The 25295-nt window shown below is 46.1% G+C and overlaps 1 protein-coding gene across 2 annotated transcripts in view; it reads right to left on the bottom strand.

The window, feature by feature from the left end:
- LOC106587394 (furin-1) overlaps window positions 1-25295 on the bottom strand; it is a 97189-nt gene that overhangs the window by 4235 nt on the left and 67659 nt on the right. For both annotated transcript variants that reach the window (XM_014175750.2, XM_014175751.2), the window contains exons 5-15: window positions 24781-24909; window positions 24512-24588; window positions 14091-14179; window positions 11629-11801; window positions 9654-9866; window positions 8164-8264; window positions 7242-7345; window positions 6817-6934; window positions 5142-5321; window positions 4719-4843; window positions 3412-3540 (exon numbers count right to left, since the gene is read on the bottom strand). In XM_014175750.2, the coding sequence (XP_014031225.2) occupies window positions 3412-3540; window positions 4719-4843; window positions 5142-5321; window positions 6817-6934; window positions 7242-7345; window positions 8164-8264; window positions 9654-9866; window positions 11629-11801; window positions 14091-14179; window positions 24512-24588; window positions 24781-24909 (1438 nt within the window). The remainder of the gene's footprint in view (window positions 1-3411; window positions 3541-4718; window positions 4844-5141; window positions 5322-6816; window positions 6935-7241; window positions 7346-8163; window positions 8265-9653; window positions 9867-11628; window positions 11802-14090; window positions 14180-24511; window positions 24589-24780; window positions 24910-25295) is intronic.

The raw sequence follows: 25295 nt of genomic DNA, 5'->3' as shown, positions 1-25295 counted from the left end.
AATCATGAGCCTGTGAAAGTTCCCTCAACTTAAGCTGCATAATGTTCATGTAGCTTCTGCTAGAATGAACAGTTTCCTGCCGCAAACTGTTTGGAGTGTGAATGTGTTGATGAGCTGTGCAGATTGTGTGCTGAGACAAATGCAGCGTGTGTAAATCCCTCATCTATCTGAGGAGAAATGCACTGTAGCATATCTATGCCCTGAGCCTTGCTTTGCCAACCCAGTTGGAAATAATATCGCAGATATATGGACTTTCTAATAAGCTCTGAAGCATTTATCTGTACTAAGTCTGCATATCCACGTGGACAGTTTGGCAGTGGCATTAGTGTGTTATCACCGCAGTAGTTTCTGTAGCAGCACCCTGTAACTCCTTATCTCCCCCAATGATTTGGAAAGCTAATCTCACACACACAGCTACTGAGGTTCCACCCCCCAGCCCAGCCTTCCCCCAGCCTACACAGTCAGACAGACCATTACCTCAATCTAATTACTCGGTTCATAATCAGTTGTCATTCTCTCCCTGTTGAAAGAGTTGAAGTGGGTGGAGAGAGAGGAAGGATCAATTGAAAGGGGACAGCAGGAAAAGAGGACAGAGGAAGGAGAGGAAGGGAGAGAGAGGAAGAGGGTGGGAGTAGTGACAGAGTGTTGAGGGAGAAGGGGTTGATGACAGAGGCAAAAGGGGGAGGAGGGAGCAGTAGGGACGAAATTCCAACATAAATGACACAGTATGTCCACAGGGCTGGTCTGGCTGCACTAATAAGAGTTGTCATCTGCTAACTGGCTGAATGTGTTGATCACAGCCAGGCCCGGTCCTGGCCGTTCTGCTGCTCTAGATGAGACCCCAAAAATTCCCGCCCTCCTCCTATACCCCCACAAAACTAGAATAGTCCCATTAATTAAGGATTTTCCAGACATTGAAGTGACGTTCATTTTAGGTTCTGAATGAAAAATGAAAATACATATTTTCTGGATATTTTCCGGATGTTGAAATCAGGTAAAATTTCAGTTCTGAATGAAAGATGAAAATACGTAATTTATAGTCAGCCGTCTATGTTTGGACCAAACGAAGGTCGGTCCAGATCAAACCTTTACATTTATTTTTTTTTATTTTACCCCGTTTTTCTCCCCAATTTCTCATCGCTGCAACTCCCGTACGGACTCGGGAGAGACAAATTTCGAGAGCCGTACATCCTGCGAAACACAACCCAACCAAGCTGCACTGCTTCTTGACACAATGCCCACTTAACCCGGAAGCCAGCCGCACCAATGTGTCGGAGGAAACACCGTGCACCTGGCAACCGTGTCAGCGTGCACTGCGCTCGGTCCGTCACAGGAGTCGCTAGTGCGCGACAAGGACATCTCTGCCGGTCAAATCCTCCCTAACCCGGACGATGCTGGGCCAATTGTGCGCCGCCCCATGGGTCTCCCGGTTGCGGCCGGCTGCGACAGAGCCTGGACTCGAACTCAGAATCTCTAGTGGCACAGCTAGCACAGCGATGCAGTGCCTTAGACCACTGCACCACTGGGGAGGCCCAGACCAAACCAAATCTGAGCCAAACATAGACGTCTATAACTGGTTCAGATTTGGTGTGGACCGGACCAAAAATCTACATCCGTGGGCGTAAAAAAAAAAAAGACACCCAACTGATGTCGGCGTCAGTCAGTGCTGACTGGGGTGTAGCCTACAGTGTCAGCCTGCAATGGAATTTTATGAATGCCCATCCATTTGTTAGGCCTACCGTTTGTAAAACAGGCAGTTGCATTTGCTTTATTAGTCCTGATTCCCATGATTAAGCTACCCTGTGACTAAGCTACCCAACTTTATCGGGAGTTATCCTGGGCCTATTTGCAATGAGAATCAATGTGTTTACACAGCAGCAAATGCAGAAGTATTTTCTTTTTCACTATGATCAGCTCGTCAAAAATGTACCGATACAAACTTGAAACCAATGTAACCCACTGGTTGTCCATTCCATAATGTAATTTTTTTTTTACCTGTCCTGTTTCAGGATTGTTTTGAAGGCAGAATTATATGTTATGTGTTGTTGGAGGTGCGTCTTGGTCAGTTTAGCTTGGAAAATGCCGTCCTCGCCAACCTGCCACCATGTTTACTCAATATCTCAGTGGATATCTCTGAGGACGAGCTAATCAACAAACTCAACCGTCCAGAGTTCATGCTTCACAACCTACATCTATGCCATTACGCCACTCACTATCTGATACAGTATACCAACAAGTGTTAAATTGTGATACCCAGGGGATCCTGCAGGGGTCAGACTGTTCCTGTCTCTCCCAGTCTTATTCTAGGGCAGTGGTCTCCAACCTCTAGCATGAACGTTACCTTAAAAAAAAATTAAACATGTCACGAGCTACTTTTTTTATTATTTTTTTATTTTGTTTTCAAATAGGCACATTATTTTATTCTCCTCTACCCTGCAACTCTTCCCCGGATCCTTAGTGAGCAATATTTGTGCTTTCTGTCAATATATTTGGGTAATATAATGGTTAATAAACAGTATTTGGCATGACAGGCCCCATAACATTTTGTATTTGTATTTTCCCAAATTCAGATCTCTCATTTTAATTGTATTTTTTACTCTCAATATAACAATTATTCATAAAGAAACATCGAAAATGGAGTCCATGTCAATGCTTAAACCACATCAGAAGACCATTTTTGAGGTCGGTAGAACATGTCATGGCAGAGTTTGCAAAGAAATGGCCACCCAATTGATACAAATAATCATGACATAGCCTAGTTCTGTGAGGTTAAATGTTTGTTCACATTTAATTGAGAAGGTTTATGGGGAAAGTCCATCTGTCTACCCACAAGACGCGGTTATCATTAGAAAAACGCGCACACCAAACAGGCAATATTGCCAGAATTTAATTGCCAGCTACTATGTTACGTTTGGCTTTTTAGTCAACAGTGGCAAACCAGGGGTGGGATAATGCCAATGTGTCTTTGATTGGTTAGTAACCGGTAGCCTTATGTTTATGACATTTTCTGATGGAACACATGAAAAAATGCAAGTACTTTCACAATTCATTGGCAAGCTTATCATAGGTGGGCTGTGAGCTACTGGTAGCTCGCAACCTACCTTTTGGAGACAAGCCATACACTTTTGATAGGAGAGCCAGTGTTTCATCTCTCCGGTCTTACCTGTACAGTGTGCAGTGTAAATGTACCTGTTCATTAAATGGTTAGGTTTAGGGTAGGGGTAGGCAACTGAAGCCTGCAGAGCCACAGTGGGGCAGACTTTTGATCCATTAGACCATGATGGATTTAATTCGGTGCATTTGTGCTGTGCAGGAACAAAAGCCTGGGCACACCACAGCTCTACGAGACCCTAGGTACAGAATCTACATTCTCTTACAGTAACCAATGGTAACCAACAGTAACATTCTTACCAATGCAGATCTGCTGTAGGTCAAAAGTCTTACAGCTGCCGTTACTGGACTGAGAGAGGTCCTTGGCTGTGGAGCTGGGAGAGTCTGAGCCTGTACCATACAGCACCAGGGTGAACTGAGTCAGAGTGCCTAGAGAGAGGGAGGGAGAGAGCGAACTTTACACATAAGCAACAAGAGCACAGATCTCCAAGCCACCGTCTACGCCAGCAAGGCTTTGGCACTCTTCAGGGAGGGTTCTGTAACTGCAGCTTCTATCCTGCTCCTTCTATATTCTTGGATTTCCTGGCTGGAATGACAGGAAAAGATTCCTAGAAGTAAAGCATTAAATATACAAGCATACATTCTGGTGTTTCTCTATAGACCCGTTAGTTAAGAACAACCCTTCCCGGTAGAGCCATTTATATGAGGGGCCCTTTGAGAGGGTCCAACTTCCTATATCACAGGGGGGGGGGGGCAGCGGCTGAGAGATCTACAGCCAGAGGGAGAGTGAGAAAGAGAGAGAAGAGTGAGAGAAAACAAAACGAAAGAGAGCAACAGAAAGAAAATCACAAATAAACCCAAAAATATTGTGTTGAGAGATCTACAGCCAGAGGGAGGGAGGGAGGGAGAGCGAGAAAGTGAGAGGAGTGAGAGAAAACAAAACGAAAGAGAGCAACAGAAAGAAAATCACAAATAAACCCAAAAATATTGTCTGACAGTAGTGTGGCCTGGATGGGTCTTAGGTCATAGTTATTCTGGGTCAGCCTGGGTTAGCCTGGGCCAGACAGCAGGACCCTCCACTCCCCTGCTTGATTTACTCTCCCTGGTTTAATGAAGCTGATTTAGAGGTGGGTGTGTGGAGCTAGAGAGAGACTGCCTGACAGCTTGTATAAAAGGGATCAAAAGGAAAGCTCTGCAGGCACAGACACTGCTGCCCCGCGCATAAAACACTCCCTGTTAGCGGTCTGGAAGCATCTCACACACACAAAATCATCAACACATGAATGACGTACATGCACACATGCACTGACGCACACTATGAAATACACAAATCCATTAACACATATATCAAGCACATACTGCACATGCACACACTTGCTCTCACACGCAGTACATCAATGAATCAAACACATATGATGCACAGATAAATGCAACCACTAGCATACATCCGTCACACACACACATTTTTTCAGTCAGTGACACTGCTAGTCAGACATGGTTGCACTAACAGAAATCCTGTCACTCTCTCTTTCTCTCTCTGAGCTCCCAGACAATGTTCAAGACATAACAATAGCAAATGTTAAGGTAGGAAATGAGAGGCGTCTTACCATAGTCGCTGGCCCCTGCCACGTTTACCATCTCCAGGGTCCACTCCCCCCGGGGGTCCTCGTCCCAGGAGTGTGTGGTCATGAAAGCCCAGTCATTAAAGCCCTCTGATGAGTAGTCATGAGGCCTGGGGGGAGAGACAGGAGGTATGTAATACAAGGTGTGTGTGTGTATTTTTTTTATTTCACCTTTATTTAACCAGGTAGGCTAGTTGAGAACAAGTTCTCATTTACAACTGCGACCTGGCCAAGATAAAGCATAGCAATTCTACACATACAACAACACAGAGTTACACATGGAATAAACAAAACATACAGTCAATAATACTGTAGAAAAAAAGAAAAAAAGTCTATATACAGTGAGTGCAAATGAGGTAAGATAAGGTATGTGTGTGTGTGTACGTACGTACATACGTACGTACGTACCTGGGAGCGAGCAGTGTGGAGCGGGTGCCCTGTGGGCTGGTCAGGTAGATGCCCAGGTTGCCCCTGCGGTTGTAGGAGAGGGTGAGCTGGGCCTGGGCATGTTCTAGGGAGCTCACATGGTTGGCTGTCCCAACACAACCGTCCACTGTCTTGGTGATCAGCAGGTGGCTCCCAATGTTCCTGACACAGATAAACAGCACGTCAGCATATATGGACCAAATACATACATTTTCACAAAGACAGCATAGTTATTGAAGATGAAAATTGGCTTGGAGTGGCTTGTGTTTTCATGTTGCTGGCTTCTGGTGTCTGTGAGAAAGATGCCTCAGCTGGGAGTGAGCACGTGACAGCAACTCTGTGTGCGCGACGATAATGGTTCTCTGAGTGATGCTGCATGAGGGTGTGACTGTTGCTCTGGACTAGTGTGTGAGAGAGAGCCTGCTGAGGGTACAGGGTTTGCGGCCTTGAAACAGGATTAGCAGCTCAGGTCCTGCAGCAGCCCTGTCCTCTACAGGAGAAAAGTACCAGGCTCCCTCGACTCCCCCCAATCCGCTTAGCAGCTTACACACATCCACTACAACTGAACCCAGAGGAGGAGGAGAGGAGGGCTGTGGGGGGAGAGGAGGGCATGAGGCTTTAGAAAAGCTGTGGCGCCCAGCTGATAGAAAATACGGGCCGTAATCAGTGAACTGGGTGGAAAAACACACCGGTTCCTCCTAATTAAATCCCTTAAAATGTTAGAATCCAATCCGCAGCAGTCAGAGAGAGTGAAGGGGAAATAAATCCACACCAAGCCAGCAGTTATCGCTCAGAAGCAACACCTCTTGTACTGTACAATGCACACTGCACAAACACCATGCCACTAACACCTTTAACACAGGCTCCAGTGGTAGGCTGTGATCTGGGGACCAGTACAGAGATAATACAACAGGGCTGGGATCCGGTCAGCTACTGTATGTAGCAGAGGCTGGGTTAAAGACGGGAGACAGTGTGAGAGAGAGTGTGTGTGAGAGAGTGAGTGTGAGAGAGTGAGTGTGAGAGAGTGAGTGTGAGAGAGAGAGAGAGAGTGAGTGTGTGAGAGAGAGAGAGAGAGAGAGAGTGTGAGTGTGAGAGAGAGAGTGTGAGAGAGAGAGAGAGTGTGAGTGTGAGAGAGAGTGTGATGAGAGAGAGAGAGAGAGAGAGAGACTCATCTGAAAGTGATTATTTCCCTCAAACATGCTCCCCCAGGCTCAGAAGATCATCACCCTACCACACACACACACACACACACAAGAACCCAGCAGAGCATATCAATGGGCCCCCGGTGCCATGCTCAGAATAGAAACATGACATGCAGTCACACTGGGGTATGACAGCTTGGTCCCACATGAGCACCTCTCACACCTACCGCCCATCACAAACCAGCCCACACACAGCAGCGCTCATCACCTTTACAGCCAACACCCCCCAGATGAGACACACACTCACACACACAATCTGAAGCATCCTATTCTAATAAGGATCACATAGGTTTATTATATGTTAATCACCGGGTAGGTTAACTGTACTATTCCCAAAACCAATGTAATCCCTATGAAGCTAGTACTGAGTGCTCCTGCCAGCCAAACAGTGAGTGGTATTACAGGTAGCGTTGGTAGAGCTGTTGTGTGTGTGTGTGTGTGTGTGTGTAGCTCACCTGGGCTCTGCCACCATGGACAGCACACATTTTTTCTGGGGCCCAACGTTGGTCCAGTTCTCAGCCAGAGCCACGATCGCACTGGCATCAAGCAGACCATACCCATATGAGTGGCTCACTGAGAGAGATCGAGCGATAGAGAGAGAAAGAAAAATCGATATCAGAGTGCTGAAAGGCTACTTCATCACGATTCCAGTTCCAACTCAATAAGGGCCTCTTCACTATTAGATTATTGCATGTACCCTGCTGTGTGCCCAGTAAAACCTCTCAATGAACTTTGGAGCCATGGCTTTCTGTAATTGCTTAATGTAGGCAACTTTAAATCAATTGATGTAAATAAAATATAGATCAGTCTCCATTGTGCAACTGGCAAGGCACGGGAGTGATGGTCAGCCGAGCTCAGCTAATGGGACGCCTCGCTGTACCTTTTCGGCCGACCCCATTGGTATTCCAGTCGTTGGTGAGGAGGTGGGCGGGATAAGAGGTCCTCACGACCAAGTGCTGCATGTCCCTCCATGTCAGGTTTTTACTGCACACACACAAACACCAACCATAGCTTTCACCAATATAGAAGATACCAGATCTAAAATACCATTAACATGATTATGAAGACAGTATAACAAGCAACAACATATCCTACTGCACCACAATACATAGCGACTGATTGCAAAGGACATGGCATTAGGTGCCTAAGAAGAGTTGAACATCAGGCTTAATGTTACCACATTGAAAAGATGGTTACATCTCTGCTCTCCCACACTCTCTTCTGTTCTCCGTATAAAACCCTATGTTACTGCAGTTCCACACAGCAGAGCAACAGTAAAAGCCTACAGTAAAACAGAGTCAAATAGTGTACAGTACCCCAGCGACAGAGTTTAAACCTCATCAGCTCTGTCTTTTACTGAAAGGTCAGCTTTGACTGAAGGGAAAGTCATAAAGCCCTGCAGTACAGTCAGACACTTTTATTGGACAGGGAACTACAGATGTTTTTACTGGTCACAAGTGCCCCATTCCCCAACCAGACTACAGTACTGAGCTGATGACACGTTCATAGCAGAATGATAGGAGATAACTGACTAATCTATTCTGATCCACAATGCATTGTTACAAGACAGTTGCCTTCCCCCAAGAGTTTGTCGTACTTCTGAGACGTCTCTGTGTGTGTGCGTGTGTGCTCAGACGGCAAATATTTGTGAACAGACAAAAAGCACAAAGGAGGGAGAGAAACAGAGAGAGAAAGATCCGAGAGAGAAAAATGGGAACAGGCAAGGGGACATTGAGACAAACAGAGACAACCAAAAGAAGAGACAGAGACACAGATAGAGACAGGTGGTAAGAGTCACTCACTTGGCTTCCAGTGCGAGGGCGATGATCCCAGCAGCCAGTGGAGCCGAGGCGGAGGTGCCTGTGTGGGTGTCAGTACACTTCTGTCTGAGGTCCGTTGTCACCTGACAGGAAGAGAGTTTCATAGTCAGATATTTACATTTACATTTAAGTCATTTAGCAGAGATATGGTGCTCAGATGAATGCCCATACTGGGCCGAAATGTTTACACCTAATATATGGGCAAATAATTAACTTTTTATTGAAGTAATCAGTAGGAGTGTACGTTATACACTATAAAAGTCAGATATTCTACTCAGCCCAATCTACTTTGATAGATGTTTATGTATCAACACATGCTTAATCATGAATGTGGAAACATACACCAATTCACCAATCATGTGTGCACAGCATGCCTCATGGCAACATCCATTATACAGTATTGTACTGTAATCTCTCCTAGTGAGAGGCTCTCCTTCCTCCACCTCCTGTGTGTGTGTGTGTGTGTGTGTGTGTGTGTGTGTGTGTGTGTGTGTGTGTGAGAGACCGGTCTGTGGAAAGGCGAGACATGGAGATGGGATTTTAACGTTTTACAGTTCTTCATTGAAATGGGCCTCAGAGAGCGGGTGGGAAAGAGTGCGCGTTCATGAAGAGAGAGAAAAGAACAAAAGCGGGAAAGAGAGAGTGTCACTGCTCAATGTGAGAAGACTGCAGGCTATGGCTGTCTGAGGCAGGCCAGTGAGAACTGACTCAGCCATTCCTCCAGAGTGAACACACAAAAACCTGCCTTGAAGCACCAAACAGTTTATTAAGCATCTGGCTTACAGTCTATCTGACTGGAAGGAGGAGCACTAAAACCAATAGGAAAACTGACAAAGAAGTGCAACAGGATACAGGCTAACTAGGACATCTAGAAACGCTCAAACCTCTAGAGTACAGCTAGAGAGTCTGGACTAGTGCTTTGGCTCCGGATTCAACCATCTGAGATACTCTACGGATCCCAGGAGCCAAGTCAACCTGGTTCTATACATCAACCCCCTGGCTATAAATCAAAAGTTTCCATCCATTCTTACTTCTCACTGAAGCACACATCATTCCCCTGACTAATATGCTGTAAAATAGACTTCCTCCTCTTCAAAGCTCAGTGGAAGCTGTGTGATCTCCCATTGCAGTTAGCAACATAATACCACTGAGGCCCTGGAACCACAGAGCACAAGACTCTCACAGGACAGGAGCCCCGACTCACACACTCCTCCACCCTGCATGCACACCACCACTCAGTTTAATGTTTTCTGACATGCCCATTTTCAGACTGTACAGACGAATGCTTCCCGTTCTCCCCTTGACGCTCACACTGGGAGTGAATGAGAGTGTTCAGCATGTTTATTCATCAAAATCTGTGTTTCCCGCTACGTTTGCCACTGTAAGTGTGTATGTGTGTGTGTAAGTGTGTATGTGTGTGTGTGTGTGTGTGTGTGTGTGTGTGTGTATGCGAGCACGTCTACTGAACTCACTATCTGTTTCTCGTTGAGGTTGCCAGAGCTGTAGGTTGTGGCGAGGGTGGAGGAGCAGGCCTCGCTGTACCAGGGCACGTTACCGTTCTGGGTGGAGCTGCTGATGGACAGGGTGTAGATGCTGTTGGTGTAGCCGTCACAGTTACAGCTGTCCTTCTCACGCCCGCCGTTCCCTGACGCCCACACAAAGATGGAGCCCAGGCCCCCACGACCCTAGAGGAGGGAGAGGGAGACGGACAGACAGAACAGAGTCAATAACAAACCTAGACAACCACTTCTAGACAGGCCTTTCTGACGTACGTGACCACATGCATGTGTATCTTGGTGTGGTGCAGCTTATGAAAGAGGGGAACGCGGTGTCATTCAATCTAAATTAGATTCCCATTGATACTACAGCACAACTCTTTACAGGGTCCATCTCTGAAAGGCCTGCCTCGGCTCATCCATACATCACAGGACCGTGTGATCATTCAGACGCTTTGAATCCAAAGAGCTTTAATGTACCACGGCAGCAATACAAGACAACAGGGACCGTATGTCAACAAACCCGGAGCAATACATTATCTGTGCTATTCAGCATTCACAGTGAATAAATATCAAAGTCCCACAGAATGCTCCATTGTGCTGGGTGGTGCAGCCTCTCCACATTGACCATCACACACAACCATCATGAACAGTGTAAACAACAGACTGGAACTACTGATGACGCCATGGCTCCCTATAGAATAGTATGTGTTTACATGCCATATTCCTTTTATTTGACAGGCCTGTAATAAAAAGGGAGGCAGACAGGGAACCAGTAATGACCCTCAGATGCGGTTTGCCCCATAAGGTCTGATGGTTCTTTGTCTGAATGGCCCGTTGGCACTGGCTCTCTGTGGCTCGACTCAATGCTTTATGACTGGCTCTCTCACACCCTCTTACCCTTAGAGCTGGGATCAGATGGATACAGGCTCCCATGTTTACACTACAGGGAGCCTGGCATATGGCCCCTAGACGTCTGCAGTCTTGATGCTTACTGTTCCCTCCACTCAGTCATGCAATGTACACACCTGCCACACTCCCTGGACTCCCACACATACAAAGACTATACACACCCCCTCGTGCCTTATTGCTTAACTATAGTCTGGCCTGAAAGCGTTGGTAATCACATGTTTGTTAGGTGGAGACTGTATACAGTAAGAAGCTCATTAAAGACACAGCCTTCAGCCAACCAGCTACTGTTTCATATTGACACTAAATACCAGAACCATTCACCATCCTGCTCTTTAAGTTGCTATCAAAATGCCTAAAAGCAATACACACACACACACACACACACACACACACTGAGCGGTAACGTCTCAGGGTTGGCAGTATGCCAATGCTTTGCCCGGATGCCCATGCAAGACGGAGGAGCTGAAGCTAAGACTTCGTTCTCTCTGAATCCTGCCACACTAATATTAAAGCCCCATCAACTATTTACATCTGTTAGCATTCCACATGCAGAAGAAAATCTGCCCGTGACCTGAGCTCAATGGCTTTTTATTGAGATATTCTCATAACACAAATATCCTCCCACTCAGATTCTGAAATCACTTCTACAATTGTGGTACTGTGAAGGGAAATGATTGTGTATAGTGCACTTTTGGTGGTTATGAATGTACAATATTTCCAGCGCTTTGAATTGAGGATTCTTTTTCCTATATTCTTTTTTCAGGCCATTTATTTTTTATCCTTAGTGGAGTTTAGAAAGCCTGATACTTCCACTGTGACCAAATCAAATTTCCCCATTCACAATCGTCAGGGTCAAAAAGTGTGCTTGCGTTGTTCAAGCCACCTTTGTCCTTCAAAATGGTTGAATAGTTTACTACATAATTACTGCCTGTGTGTAGAGGAAGTCACCCACAAACTATTGATGTGTAAGGGAGGCATTGAAATGGGGGAACGCGGCACACAACTGAGGCCCAGAACACAGATATTTATACGCACATACCTCGGTCACTCCGCGCAGAAAGGCCTCCTTGGCGAGCTTAGCGGGCCCATCCACCGTCTTCCCATCATCCTCGGGGCCCCAGCTGGCACTGTAGATGTGGATGTGCTGTGGGTTCAGACTGAGAGACTGGGCCTCCACCACGTCGGTCACCTCGCCGTCCAGCATACGCACTCCTTCACACACGTCAACACATACAAATTTGTACACATTTGATCTAATAACCATCTACTCCTTTTCTTTGAAGAGAAATGCAGGTGAGGTTAAACTCAAATACCAAAGCCTCTGGTAGGAAGTGTTCCACAGAAAAACAAACAGTCAGCAGCAGAGTTGGTGATAAATAAGCCTTAGATCTGAAGAAGCGCTGATACTGAAGGTTCGTTTACAGGTGATAAATGAGAACATTCTGTTTCCCTCCCCAGAAAACAGATGAAGTTTGAATCCGGGTGGACATTGCGTTGCACAAATCCCCTCTGCAGAAGACGGACACTTGAATTGGGATATGCCAGCACGTTTTGTATATTAAAGCCATCGAATCTGAATTTAATTTAGAATGTTTTCTAGCGCCAGCCTCCAGGGCAGTTTTCGGAGCCTCCTCATCCTCTTTCTCTCCGCACCCCCATCCCAGCAGACAGAAAGCTGAGAAATCGACGGCAGACATCTTCAAAACAAACGCGTTGGCTGCTTTGATGCATGGAGGGTCAAGTTACTCCATACTGCCCTCATACCGGTTAAAGTAAACAAACAAAGTTTGTCCCTTTGAAGTTCTCCAAAGGCATCCAGCGGCGTGGGCACTGACTCAGGGTTCCCGTAGAGCTCAGAACGAAATAAGCAAAATAGTTTTATAGGAGGAGACAGCCCCTTATCTGGGGAGCCCTGCGCCCATCTCTGCTACCCCTTACCTCCACCAACACACAGGGATTCTTCTATAGGTGGGTTGAAGCCAATACAGCTTTCTAAATCTTAAGGCCAAAGCTTGAGCTTACAGTTTGTGCTCTGTAAGTGGTAGGATTTCTGGTGGGATGACAAAAACCTGCCTTTCATTGGTAGTCACTGCCATAGAGTGATAGGAAATTTGATTAATCTCTCCCCACACACACACACACACACACACACACACACACACACACACACACACACACTTTACTTGTGAGTACTAGAAGTCCTCACAAGAATAATAAACCAATATAATTCAGAGAAGTGAGGACATTTTGCTGTTCCTCACTTGTAAAAAAAGGTATTTTAGGTTTAGGGGTTAGGTTTAGAATTAGGGTTAGCGGTTAGGTTTAGGGTTCGGGGTAAAATAAGATTTTGAATGGGAATCAATTGTTGGTCCCCAAAAAGTCCTCACATGTATAGTAAGACACAGTCGTGTGTCTGTAAGTGTGTATGGTATGAGAGCTGGTGGAGGGGCAGTGCAATAGGCCCTCTACAGTATGGCCTTTCTAGAATTCAAATATTTATTTCTAGAAGTGTGTATTTCTACTCACTTATTAACAGGCAGCTGCTGGACTGGGCCAAGCCTGCGGGTTGGTCGTGCATGCGCACACACACACACACACACACACACACACACACACACAAACAAACACGCACGCACACACACACAAACACGCACGCACACACACACAAACACGCACGCACATACACACGGCCTGCTGTTCCTCTGCTTCACTCTCCTTTACGCCTGACAGGGCACCCTTGCTGCAGTCTTGGAAGGACTGTGGTTGGTCAGAAAGTTTCTGTCCTCTGAGTAGGGAAGGTGAGCAGAAGCGGCTGCTCATTAACCATCTCATTAACACGCAGGTTCCAAGGCAGACTGTTTAATCACTGCCCAGTGTGGAGTCTACCTTTATAAAGGAAGTAGTCGTGCTGAAGAGGCTGAATGCAGGAGGCATACGCTGTTGTTAAACTTCTGCAGACTTCATTTTTCAACTAACCGAATAAGACTTGTATGTGTGTTCATGGTTTAAATGAGACAGTACTACTCCTGACAGTAGAGAAGCAGCGGCAGGCAGATATTGGATGTGACCAATAAGGACTAAAACTATGCGTTGGATTTAGCCGGGCTGTGACAGCTGGAAACATGCAGCGGCATGGAGAGATAAAACATGCAGAGGGGTAATGAGATGAGTGCATGAACTGACTGGATAAAAGAGATGGCTCTAATTAAAGGGATTACACACGCTTACACTGAGGCATGGGCTCAGAGGAGCCACGCTGCACACAGATTATCTCACACACAACTAATGTTCATAGAGCCTCCCTGTCATCTCAGGCCAGAAGTGGAGGAAGAGTTACCCTTGAGCAACTCCCGCTCAAAATGAGCTCAGAATAGCACGGAGGCAGCACACATGGGTATTTCAGCTGTCTTAGCAGTCAGAAAACGTGAAGAATTGAAAGATAAAATGGAGGAGAAACAGGGAAAGATGACATCAATCACCCTCTGTTCTATGGTACTGTACCTCCAATCTTGGCGTTGTAGGCCACCCCGACTCCACAGATCCCATTGTTGGCCATCGCTGCCACCTCACCTGCACACCGAGTCCCATGCCTGGAGGGAGAAAGAGAGAACGAGAAAACGAGCGAGAGAGAGAGAGAGAGATCGAACGAGAGAGAGAAAGAGCGAACGAGAAAGAGCGAAGGATGGAGCAAACGAGAGAAAGAAAGAGAGAAAGAACAAACGAGAGAGATAGAAAGAACGAATGAGAGAGAACGGGGGGAATGTAAGTCCTCATTTTGATGTGATTTACCCATATAAACACAGCGTACATTAGCTACAAATGACATAATTGGCTCCAGGTAGTGTGCATTATCTATGAATAGAGCTCTTGAAGAGAGTAAATTAACAGATACAGGAGGTTGTGTAGGAATGCACTCCCTGCGATACTGTGGTCTAAGATGACCATCGACAAAAAAATAACTCATGTAGACAAGTCCTTGGATCTGGCTGCCTCTCAGCTGTTCCGACTTGGTTGTAGCCCAGAGGAAAACAGTCAGTCAGTCAGTCAGTCAGTGAGCGTGGGTCATGAAACAGACTGTGCCCTCCCAGCAGGCCTGACCTTGAGTCTGGGGCCGCGGGGCCTGCCGGCAGCAAGGAAAGGCAAAATGAGTTGACATGCTACCATCTTACGGTGGGGGAAATAAATTAGATTTGCCATTTCCACAAAAGAGCTTTCATTGGGTCTGTGCCTCTCCGATTTGATCTCTCCCTCTCAGCACTGCAGGAGATCGGTGGAGAATGTGGTCCACCACATTCCAGTCAGGTTCATTCCACCGCTTGCTCTGCTCCACCGGATGGACACGGACACTAAAAGTCCTCCAAACCACCGGCTCCCAAGCGGATCGCAGGATAATCAGTGGGAGCGGATAATGCCAGGGTTAGGCTACACCAGACAAGCAGAGAGCAGCTCCACTGCCCAAGAACACAGCCCAGCCAGCAGGCTCCCATTCAAGCAGAGTAAATAAACCAGTACTATGGTGTTCTATCATAGCCCAGGGGAAATACCCCAGTGGGCTGAGAGACTGACATCCTCCATTGAGAACTTGCATGTGGTCTCAGCATGTGGCTCTATGGAGCACTGAGACTGAGCCACCAGAGCTCTATGAAAGCAGCAGCATATGCAAACTGTTAGTCATACACCTCAATGAGCAATTAAAGAATATGAAAGGGACTTAACGCCTCTAGTACCTGTCTTATAGTGGGACGTCTAGTAACTGCCATTTAATTCTGGGGGTCAGCTGTACTCAAACAACCTCTGCAACACTTTAACCTAATTTATCCAGGACTGACTGATGGGCGTTAGGCTAGGCTAATGTATTCCCTTCATTAAACCCACAGGGCGGAGACCAGACCCCGTTAAACAAGAGGATCAGAGAACGCTGCACTGTGGCAGTGGATCAACCAATCCGCCTGAGATCTCTTCAGACACGGCTACGAGCTGCGGGTCAAAGGTTAATGTCAGAGTTACCCGAGTGCTCAATGTCCCACTAACAAGTGTCATGGGACCTGGATTAACTGCAGGACCAGAGGGCCTTTTAACGACATGCATGAATGGTGAAGGGTAGAATATGTAGAGGCAATTCAAAGAAAACTGGGTCATGAAGACCAGATCTGAAGCTAAGAACACATCTAAAGAATGACGCACACACGCTCTCTCGCTTTCTCTCTCGTACACACACATACACACGACAAAGGTAAGCGAAAACACACATGTAGGCTGGCAGCTAGCACACCGCTAGTGTGAACTGACAATGGAAGATCGGCACTGAACTTAATCTTCACTTTCATACCAGGGCAGGTATGTTAGTCTCTGCCCAGGCAGTGTTTGTAAGTGATCCATCCCTTTGTAGCGGTAGGAAAGCAGGCCAGCGATGCAGCAGATAAGGTACAGCTCAGATGTCTGAAAGGATGTAGGGCAAGCCCAAGCTTATAACACCAGTCTGTCTTGAACCCATTCATATCTGCCTCTGACAAATACATATCCACCTAGATCTATCTGACACGTTCTTCTGGCATGTGATGTTGCTAGGGTAAAATCAAAGGATGCGGAAAATAGCCCAATCTGAACATCTTCCAGAATCTAAAATGTGCGATCCATTTAATGCAAAATGTTCTTTCCACGAGACAAGTGCATTTTGATCTATTTGCACCACTAAAAGGTGTGTGAACATTTCTAAAAAAGGATGAAAATGATCCAGGAGAGACCATTTGGCGTCTCTCGTGTTGCAAGACATCCCAGGGTCAGGAATCACACAATGGTGGCGTGTCGACTGGCCAGCAACGCAGCACAGCAGCAGTCCATCTCAGAGCCACACAATGTGCTTATCTGACCACCTCATTCAGAGAATGTGGAGGACATAAATGGTTGGGTCAACAGCCCAGTCAATTACATCCTCTGAGTGAGTGGGCCTTTACAGACTGTGGGTTGCTGCTCCAATGGAGAGGGATCAAAGCAAACATGCCACGGTCATCCAGTCTGGTCTAGTCTGGGGGTCAAGGATGAAAGTTGGCTTTTGGAGGTGCTGGAACTGCTGATGAAATCTCCTGAAGAAAGGGTTTGTGAAGTCTTCTGTAATGGAGGAATGTACACAGACAGACTGACCATGTGAAAGCTATAATGCCTTATTGTTGTCACTTGTTAAATCCACTTAAATCCGTGTAAATTAAGTGGAGGAGACGGGTTAAAGAAAGATTTTTAAGCCATTAGACAACAGAGACATGGATTGTGTGTGTGCCATTCAGAGGGTGAATGGGCAAGACAAAAGATTTAAGTGCCTGTGAATGGGTTATGGTAGTAGGTGCCAGGCACACCGGTTGGTGTCAAGAACTGCAGCGCTGCTGGGTTTTTCACGCTCAACAGTTTCCCGTGTGTATCAAGAATGGTCCACTACCCAAAGGACATCTAGCCAACTTGACACTGCTTCCCACAATTGTGTCAACATGGGCCAGCATTCCTGTGGAAAGCTTTCGATACCTTGTAGAGTACACTAACTGGTTGTGCCACCTTTAGCTGAAACCAAACGCTTCCTGTAGTTGTTGATTTGTCTCTCATATCGCTGACGAGGAATTTAGGCACACTCGTGCATGCAGAACTACTTTAACTCAGCGACCTTTATGGGTTTTCAAGCATGAACTGCTCGTTTCAAGTCCTGTCACATCTCAATTGGGATTAGGTCTGTACTTTGACTAGGCCATCACAAAACTTCACATTTGATTGTGTGTTTTGGATGATTGTCTTGACTTAATATTAGGAAGGCATTCTGTATCTGTAACTCTGAAGGTAAGTGGAACTCTGTTATACTATGTTCCAGGCTTCCAGCCTAATAACCACTGGGGGTTCAACCAGCTGGCCAGAGTCAAGGTCAATTCCAACTCATTTCCTCATCCAATGGAAGCACAAAAACAAACAGAAAATTCCCAAGATTATCTATGACAATGTTCGGTTTACATTTGACATTTTTAGTCACTTATCCAGAGTGACTTACAGGAGCAAATGGGGTTAAGTGTCCTGCTCAAGGGCACATTGACAGATGTTTCACCTAGTCAGCTCAGGGATTTGAACCAGCAACCTTTTGGTTACTGGCCCAATGCTCATAACCACTAGGCTACCTGCAGCCAAATTTAATTTCAATTGATTCGATTTCCTGCATTGCCTCAGCCTGGCATTGACATGGGATTGAACCCAACCTTGTGGTTTTGGTTACAAAGGTTGTTACTGAGCAGAGCTCTGGTGTAGGCTATACGAGGGGACTCGGATTAATTGGCCTATCAAAACACACTGAGCTCCACTCTGGCAGAACAAAGTAACGTCTCTCACTCACACAGAGGAGGGCATCTTTCATCATCAAGTCACAGTGAGATAAATTAACATCACAGAGCCTTAATATCCCCCTGACACGTCTCACTGACAGTCTGAACTGATCTGACACACTGGCAGACTCATTTACCATCAGTCACAGACCAGAGGACAGAAACTCTACTTTGTATTACTGCTGTAAAGTGTGCAGTTAAACGCCTTCCATAAAATAACCATCAATGATATATAATATAGATGAACTAAATGAACTTGCCTGGGATCAGCCACTGATTCATGTGAGTGGGTCGGCCTCCATCTTATATTTCATGAAAGAATACACTGACACTCACGTTCAACACAAAGACTCAATCACACCGTGCTGGTATGATAAACTACAGTATGTAGAGAGGAGGTGCATCATCAGTAATAGATTATAGTTATCCCTTCAGTTTTATTCAACGGTTACTGTTCGTAATGAGATCAGCTCTGATCCAATCCCTGGACCATCTGTTACAGGCATGTTGATTAACAATGTTTATTAACCCTCTCGGGGTCTCTCACACACACACACACACACACACACACACACACACACACACACACACACACACACACACACACACACACACACACACACACACACACACACACACACACACACACACCTCATATTTGAGGTTAAAAACAGTGGCTGCGGTTCCGGATTTTCTGGAAACCCGATTTGCTGTGGGATCTCTGCTTATGTGCTGGATTTTTTAAAAAGGTAGCTGCTGCCCACTCCGCTGCCTTCCTAGCTGCCGCCCACTCCGCTGCCTTCCTAGCTGCCGCCCACTCCGCTGCCTTCCTAGCTGCCGCCCACTCCGCTGCCTTCCGAGCTGCCGCCCACTCCGCTGCCTTCCGAGCTGCCGCCCACTCCGCTGCCTTCCGAGCTGCCGCCCACTCCGCTGCCTTCCTAGCTGCCGCCCACTCCGCTGCCTTCCGAGCTGCCGCCCACTCCGCTGCCTTCCGAGCTGCCGCCCACTCCGCTGCCTTCCTAGCTGCCGCCCACTCCGCTGCCTTCCTAGCTGCTGCTCAGTGCTCTACTGCCGCTTCCATCTCCTTGATCAGCGATGAACGCCTTTGTCTGGTGTAGCCAACAAACTTCATGTTGTACACAAAAGACATGTTCCAACTACTGCATTCCATGCCTCAGTAGATTATTAAGCATAAGAGTGATTTCATGTTCTTTTTATCAATAGGGGAGTTAGGCTACATTTGCATTGTACACAAAATAAATTATCAACATGTTTGTACAAATTTGTAGATTGCTTTTTGCACCAATGCAAAACTCAAGTGGGGAGTTACATGCAGCCATTTAGGCAGCATATCAAACACAAGCAAGACACAGACAAGCAGTCTAATTAGCGATTTTAATGTTCCTGTTTCGCCATCATTGCCAACGTCGGCTAAGCAGGAGGCAGACAGGCAGTCAAAGTAGTAGTGTTGTTTTTCAGTAACTCTGGCTTGCGGCTACAATAGGGCAGCAACTATAAAGATTAGCCTACATCATCGCACAAAACTCTAATTGTTTTTGCTCCAATGCAACGTGTACAACAGACAGAGAAGGTTGTAGCCTTCCTAATGGCCTTGAATGTTGGTTCAAATCGCCGCAGGGTTTTTATTTCAGCTGTTCAGAACTATGAGGCAGAGGCTATCACCATGGTTCAGAAGAGGGTGAGTAAAAGAGAGAAATGTGAAGGGAGGTGGAGTGTGAGCAGCAGCAACATAGAAAAAAATGTGCGTGTAAAATAACATGCGCAGAATGTGATCCGGATCCGTAGGTTTTCAAGAGGAGCGGGGTGGGGACCAAAACACTATTCACAGCCAGAGCATTAATAATATCCTCTGAATCTTTGACTAACTGTGTAACAATGCTCTGTAGTCTCTACACAATGGTGATATTTATCTAGAGGGATAAGAGCAACAAAAAGCCATGTCAATGAGTTGAACACAACAGGCAATATCTGATTACAGACACACATGTCTGGAGAGAAGACTCAGACGTACACACAGCTACAGCTGGCTGCCAGCCCAAAGCTAACCATTAGATTAGCATTCATTCAAAGAACAGAGAGCCCTACTTGCATCACATCACTGTGTGGAGGAAACACATTCTACTCGAAGACTCTTAAACACAGACTCAACTGAAAGCAGGCAGGCAGTGTCTAGGCACTACGGTAAACCCATAGGGTAATACCTCACCAAAGTCACTTTGAAACATTAGACTAACTCTGAGTAATTACGCTACTGTAGTCTGGAACATGGGCCCACATCTTGGATCAGCTCCCCCAATCCTAGGCTAGAACTCAAAACTGACATTGAATTAGTCCAAGTGCTAATTTTACTTTTATGTGATGACGTTGGGTCAATTGTCTTCGTCCTTGCTTTAATTGACAACTGCAGTAGGTCAAATAATCCATCTCCGTCAGACCACTAGCTGGCCGTTCCTCCTGGCAGAGTTTACCATTAGGCACGGATCTAGGATGAGCTTACCATGCCCAAAACCTCACCCGTAGGGGGAAAACTCAAAAACAAACCTAAGCTCAGTGTGAAGGGGCAACTCCATCCTTCCTTTGTCTGGGCTGCAGCAGAGCAAGAAATGAGGCTGGTCCCTGAGGAGCTGCAAGTCAGCCTGACCAGAACTACTGGAGCAGAGACATGGCCATCTCCAACGCTAGTCTTAACACCACTGACAAAGCCAGTTTTCAACTGAGCTGGCCAGAAAGTAATAGATAAAGGTAAACTGAGGATAGGATACTGGAGACGGTGTTGGAATGATAAACTAGGAGAGAAACAAGACGAACTTCCCAGAAGTTTGGACTAACTTAACCTAAGGGCATATTCAAATAAAACAGGAAAGCTGATTTCCATGGTAAGGTAAAACAACACTATCATTGCGCTGTGAGAATGCTGACTTGGCTTTCTCCTTAGCTGGAACTCATATTTCATAGTTATCAGTTTCGATAGAACATGGCTCCCATACTGGTGTGGAACTAGAGGGCTGAAACCAAAAGGCTAGTTTGATGAACTTTCGGGATGATGCAGCCAATTTGGTGCTCACATCTCCGTGGCAACCAGCTGCCTCTTGAAAGGTCTTACATTAGCATAATAAATGTTTATACGAGGGGGAAAACCACAGGTGGAACTTCCATAAAGACAATATTTCAAACGGAGCCAACTGTTATAAGAAAAGAGATATAATGGAATAAACAAATTAACGAGACAGATATTTTGTGGGAAAAACTACAGGTGGAACTTTAGAGGTTTCCTACAGAGCAGAAGCACAGTGCTAATAGCCATTACGTCCTTTCAGGTCATACATAAAGTTACACCTATTATCGTTGCGTAACATGATGAAACTTCCTAAGGCAGGTCCAATTGGAAGCTGTAAAATACAGTTCAGTCCACAGAAGTCCTGGTTAAAATCCAAAATGACTCCCTATTACCCATAGTGCACTACTTTTTTAATGTTGCCAAAAGCAGTGCCCTACATAGAATAGGGTTCCATTTGAGCCTGGGCCGTAGTCCGTTTTTGTGTGAGAGCTCTCTTCTCTCTCAGATGCCATATTGGGCTATTGATAGCTTGGCAAGGCGCTCCTTCCACTCGCTCTGCTTTTCCTAACTTGAATTAATTACTGAGAAGAAAATCATTTGTGCTCTGAGGCTGGGCCAGTGGCCCAGCTGATCATTAGGCTCTCTGCTCACTGCCTGCCTGCCTGCCTGCCTGCCGGGCCTCTGCCCCGAGGTAAATCTGGACAACTGCTCTGGCCCCGCTCCTACTTAATTAGCTGACTAATGAGTTGACCTACAGGACAAAAGGTCTCTCAGTGTTTATGGAACAGAGGCAGAGGGGGAATACAAAGCAAACATCTTGTGTAACTAATCTGAGACGCTGTAAAATGAATCAACCTGGGTTGTTCTGTGGAGTGTTCCTGATAAATAGAGCCTTCCTCCCAACACTGACGACCGGGCACATTAGGAAGAGTGATTTAATGTTCCAAAGACATGATGGGCTGTAATGAAGAACAAGCATTCTCCTCCTCTAACTTATAGCAGCAGAATGCAAACTTATAACATCAATTGAACTATTTTCCTTGGCCCCTGCAGCCTTGGCACAGACACAAACATGTGTATGTACTAGACATTTCAAGCTGTGTGCACACAACCTGACATGTGACAGTGATACAGCGGAATCTGAAAGCAAAGACTACACACAAACACACATGCCTCCTGTTACAAAGCAAGAGGTCTTTCAGTCTTGCACTAACAGACACAGAGCGCTGGCACCCTGGAGGCCTGAGAAAAGGTGATCAGATGATGATCACCTGCACTTACTGCTACCAGCAATATCCCCACAATGTTCACCCAATATACAGCTACATTACTATGTGTGTACAACTACAGTACAGTTAATCTAAGTTTCTTGTCCTTGATGGTATCTTGCAGTAAGCCAACTTAATGTAATACACTATTCAAAGTGGCAAATTCAAATTAGCCAACTCCCTGGCTCTTTTTAATTAAAATATGAATAACATGATATTACAGCAGTTACAGCACCGCGTGATAAAATCAACTTCCTCCAGAATGTAAAAAAAATACCTCAAGTCAACTTCCCACTGCTTTACCAAATGTCTCATAACAGAAAAGCCTCCGTAGGCAAAATCAATAACAAGAGAACCTCAGTTCAAATCTTGTGGAGATTATCCTGCGCTAGACCTAGCAGTAAAGTCTGCCACTCCCAGCTGGGGACGGGTATTTGGGAAACATTCAATACATAAAAAGAAAACCCCCCGAATTCCAATTTTAGCTTGCAGCAGAGGCCCCAAGAGAGACTGATCCTCCTGTTCTAAAACAGTAAGGCTGCAGACCCACAAGGCCAGATCACATGTTGACTTGACAAACACGGGGCTGAATGGCCACATTGCTGCAGTGGAGCGTTCCTCATGTAGGGGAAGAAAGGGAGCTTTATGGAGGTGAACAGAACTGGGCTTTCTGCAGGGAACAGACCCTTACACAGCCTTACAGAGCTCCAGCCTGCCCACAGGGTGTTTACATACACGCCTACACCAACCCCACGCAGTCACACACACACACACACACACACACACACACACACACACACACACCTCAGTCCTGCCACGGGGAAGCGAGGCAGAGCTGGGTGGCCGGAGATAAGGGCTGGGGTGAGCTAGGCAGGGAGGAGAGGACAAGCCAGGAGGATTCTCAGTCCAAAGGCATTTACTCCACTCCACTGGAATCAACTGTCTGTTGGCTGTGTGTATGCTGGGGGAATAATACTGTACGGCTCTGTGTGTATGCTGGGGGAATCATAATAACGGGTGTGTGTATATATATAGTGTGTTCGCGTGGTAAGTGGCAGAGCTCCATTGGCATTAGCTCTCACGCTGCCGTTTCACTTTCTCTCTTTGACAGCAGGAGCCTCAAGACCTATGGCTATACACACTAGTGTAGGAAGTAATGAATGCACTGTCGTTTTACTTGAGGTCATCTTCATCTCTCCTTACACCAGTCTGGCCTCCATGTGGACAGTGCCTGCTCCAGACCCATGCAGTCTCAGTTGGAGACCTTTGATTTCCACCAGCGTCTAACTATAACCTTTGTCTGTCATCACCAATCATGGTCAGCCTCAAGAAAAAAAAGGGGTATTTGGCTAGCGGCCCGAAAACAGCAGATTACGGAAAATCAGAAAGGGGAAGCACGCAGGGGAGCGGAACGAGGGGAGCAGGCCTTTCCAGAGCCAGGAGATTTGTCGTATTTCGTTAACGCTGATTAAATTAATTCGATCAATTCAGGGCAGCAGGGAAGACATCGGGGGGGTAGTAAACAAGTCTTAATGCTATCTGCTCAGGCCACTGCAGTAAAGCTGCTTTCTTCACAAATTCACTTAATCCCAGGAGATTTACTCCACTTAACTAGGCCACAGAAATGTCCTGGTAGCAGCTGGGTGATTTAAGACTAAAGCACATGGGCTTGCTCTCGATTGTGGGGGGAGACCCAAAACCCATTGAGATGTTCTCCGGCCCTCTAAGAGTCTACTACTTCAATCGGTCTCCCGGCTTATTAAAATAACTCAACTGTCACATTCAACACATTCATTGAGTGCATTTCCCTTTCCAGTCAGAGAAGCTCTGCTCTAACAGCAGTGGGCAGCCCAACACCTGACAGACCTGGACCCAAGCCAGAGTGATGCTGACCATAACTCACTCCATTACACCACCACCACCCCAGCGCTTTTGGCTTTGTGTCTCTCTCGCTCTCAGCTGACTGCATGAGAAAATACAGTATTTTTATCAGGACATCACAATGAAACAGCCTATTCATGTAGAGGCGTGACGTTTCCTGTGTCCTACACGTCTCTCCTCTCAGAACTGAATCCTTATGTGGCATCGGCACACGACGTGACTCGTATTTCCATGATAATCATGCATTGACGTCAATGGTAGATTTGTATTAAGAATCCAGTTAGGCACGGGGAGATGAAATTCTGCTGTCACTGAAACAGTGTCTTTTTTAAATCAGGGTCTTACCGGTTGTCGTTGAGTTGTGTGTATCGTGGCTGAGGGTCTGGATCTCCGTCATTCACATCATAGCTGGCGTCTGGGTCCTACAGGCAGACAGAGACAATCAGAATCACTCATCTATGATAAGAGGAGTAAAAGTCTAGGGGTGAATACCAATAGTCCAAAATGGCCTCCTCTCCTCATCAACATGGATCATGGAAAGGAAGCCACCTTAAACTATTGAGATGCAGCAGCCCCAGTTTTGAAGCCAGGGGTAAGATGACGGTGATACTCACATAGTTTGATATAAGGTCTGGGTGGTTCTTCTCTATACCATCGTCCAGGATGGACACCACCACTCCCTTCCCAGTGTAGCCCAGCTCCCATGCACCTTTAGCATTCAGGTCACGATGATTAGTATTGTACTGTAGAGTAGAAAACACCAAGACCAGTCAATAGAGTCTAAAGAGCCATTACAAGACACGCATGTGAGATGACGAAAATGATCAAACGTATCTTTGCATTATCAAATTTAGAAATATACCACAAACCCCTGAGGTGCCTTATTGCTATTATAAACTTGTTACCAACGTAATTAGACCAGAATAAATAAATGTTTTGTCATACCAGTGGTATACCACGGCTGTTAGCCATGGTATATCAGCATTCAGGGCTCGAACCACCAAGTTTATAATTGTTTTTAGACTACAAAATTTAAAAAAATATACCGTGATCATCACCAAACAGAAATATATAGATGAGTGTTTGGGTGATGTGGCCCATGAGAAATGTGTCAGACTACATTAGACAT

The sequence above is a fragment of the Salmo salar genome, chromosome ssa26 (genome assembly GCF_905237065.1).
Source record: "Salmo salar chromosome ssa26, Ssal_v3.1, whole genome shotgun sequence".
Taxonomy (NCBI): Eukaryota; Metazoa; Chordata; class Actinopteri; order Salmoniformes; family Salmonidae; genus Salmo; species Salmo salar.
The sequence above is the reverse complement of the archived record's forward strand: the minus strand, read 5'-3'. Positions and strand labels throughout refer to the sequence as shown.